General features: G+C 38.2%; 2 protein-coding genes across 12 annotated transcripts in view; one reads left to right on the forward strand and one right to left on the reverse strand.

The window, feature by feature from the left end:
* LOC145297580 (N-acetylneuraminate lyase-like) overlaps nt 1-2,500 on the reverse strand; it is a 218,266-nt gene that overhangs the window by 84,661 nt on the left and 131,105 nt on the right. For all 11 annotated transcript variants that reach the window (XM_080143607.1, XM_080143610.1, XM_080143609.1 and 8 more), the window contains one exon: nt 2,285-2,372. In XM_080143607.1, the coding sequence (XP_079999733.1) occupies nt 2,285-2,372 (88 nt within the window). The remainder of the gene's footprint in view (nt 1-2,284; nt 2,373-2,500) is intronic.
* LOC145297578 (presenilin-associated rhomboid-like protein, mitochondrial) overlaps nt 1-2,500 on the forward strand; it is a 169,754-nt gene that overhangs the window by 6,045 nt on the left and 161,209 nt on the right. The window lies entirely within an intron of this gene.

The raw sequence follows: 2,500 nt of genomic DNA on the forward strand, positions 1-2,500 counted from the left end.
TCTAGCAATTTGAACGAAGAAACTATTAGAGCAGAAAGTTTTTCAGCATCTAGGGACCTTTTTCTTCAATAAAGAGATGGGATTTTGGCTGTTTAATGGGTTAGTCGGGAGTATATCTGTCTAGGGGGAACAAGTGCTAAGAGTTCATCAGAGTGTATTCCATTAAAGTATTTGCAAGAAAGCACAGGGATGCAACATTGTATCAATGAGACAGGAACTGAAAGTAGAATTACGAGGTGCCTCCAATAAGTTTCCAGACATTTCTTGTACAGGCATTTAAAATTGTCATTGACCCTTGAAAATTCAGTATGTTATTGCTATACATCTTATGAGATGACTGACCAATTTTTATGATTTCAGCTTCAAATGAACAGCTACAGCAGAAATTAGAATACACCCTACTAAAACTGATTATCACAGTCGGTGTATTTCAAAAATGCAATCTGGATGTGCGGACACTTTACAAGAATGATATGCAATAAAATTCTGTTTTAAACTTGGAAAAAATGCCACAGAAACGTATGGAACGCTTCAGACTGCTTTTGGACCATCGTATATGAATCGAGCATCAGTTTTTGAGTGGTATAAGAGATTTAAGGAAGGCAGTGAGTTTGCGAGGAATGATGAGAGGTGTGGAAGGTTTAAGGAAGTCACAACACCAGAGCTGATTGGCCAAATAAAGAATTTCATGGATAAGGACCGTTATGTATCTATAGAGACGATAAGTGCATGGTTTGATGTCAGTGTGGGAACTGTACACACAAATATCTTTGAGATGCTGAAGATTTGTGCAAAGTTTGTCCCAAGCGTGCTAAGAGAAGATCAGAAAGAAAGACATTGTCATGGTCATCAAGACAGTTCCTCACCCTCCCTGTAGTCCAGACTTTGCTCTTTGTGACTTTTGGTTATTCCCTAAGCTCAAGGAAAATCTTACAGGCTGTCGTTATAAGACAATTGAGGAGATGAAAGTGACTGTGATGAGGGTCATCGACACGCTCACACAAGAGGACTTTCATGGTGTCTTCCAGAAGTTGTTAGAACAGCACAACAAGTGCATTGCAGCCGGATGAGATTACTTCAAAGGAGACTAAAGTTTGATGTGTGTTCTATTAATAAAAGTGGCCATACGAAAAAAGTCTGGAAACTTTTTTTTTTTTTTACAAAGGAGTCACCACACTTATCAAGGCCCAGAGGCCACTCGAGGATAAGGGTTAATGAGTGTACAGTAGTAAATGCGACAATATCATAGTAATCGTTGGTAATGGAAATTTGGTAAATTGGATTACTTAAGGGGGACGGCTCATCAAAAACTTGTTTACATTAGACTTGAAGACAACCATATTGTAGTCAGCTGGAAAGCAGGAAAACAAAAGAGAATTCCACATGCATGCAGTTCCAAGAAAGAAGCTTTGTTCATGGAATCTACGTTTAGGTTTAGGCACAGAAAAAGAGTGGGGGAAAATTATCAATAGTGGTTCTAGCTAGACAAGTGTTTTTCATGAAAGTTTAGCGAGGGGGACCATAGATTGGAGCTCAAACGAGCACTTGCCATGAAAATAGCGGTAAAGCAAATACAGGCTTGCAACGTCTCTTCTGTGGTAAAGAGGTTGCAGGGAAGAGAAAGGGACATCTCCACTAGGCTACAAAGTCTATTTTGAACTCTGTCAAGGTAGGGTAACATCTTTCTAGCAGCTCCTTCCCAAATGTGGCAACAGTACTCCATCCTTAGACGTACTTTGCTCTTATACAGGTAGAAAATTGCATCAGCAGTGAGCTATCTACTGGAGTGGTAGAATAATCCCACCATTTTTCCAGCGACCTTGGCAACAGATTTGAATATGAAAGTCTGGAAACTTATTAAAGGCATATTAAAATGCCAATCTGAATAACCTGCGAGTAGAAATGTAAAGTGGACCATTTTGTTATACTTTTTCTGCGACCAATATTGCAAAGTTGATTATGTGTGAATGTCAGTCTGATTTGATTAATGTCTTTTGTGCGAGGTGACATTGATTCAGTGGTGAACGACGTGGACTGACGACCTGGGTGTTCCAAGTTCGAATCTAGTTTGTTCCACAAAACTCACTTTTACTATGGACGTCAGTAACCTTCTCGTAGTCCCTTCCATAATTAACCAATGCCTTTCTAGAAAGAATTCTGACTTAAAAAAACATATCGGAGAAACCAATGCCAACAACAGAATCTTCGGATTCTGTGAGAAGACTGGAAAGTAGAACCAAATAATGAAGAAAATTAATTGTAAAGAGGATTCATGTTGCCTTACTTATTTTGGGCTGCCTTTATCCAAGCCTCAGCAGTGAGTTTACGTTCTTCGACTGTAAGGGCCATGCCTTCACCCGATGTCCCATTCACTTAAAAACAAAAAAAAAAAAACTATTAATATGTTTGAATACAATGCAGGGAACTAATTTCATAATGTAAAAGAATATATATATATATATATATATATATATATATATATATATATGATTTTCAGCAA

Source organism: Euprymna scolopes, chromosome 18 (genome assembly GCF_053919585.1).
Source record: "Euprymna scolopes isolate OS-2025 chromosome 18, ASM5391958v1, whole genome shotgun sequence".
Classification (NCBI taxonomy): Eukaryota; Metazoa; Mollusca; class Cephalopoda; order Sepiida; family Sepiolidae; genus Euprymna; species Euprymna scolopes.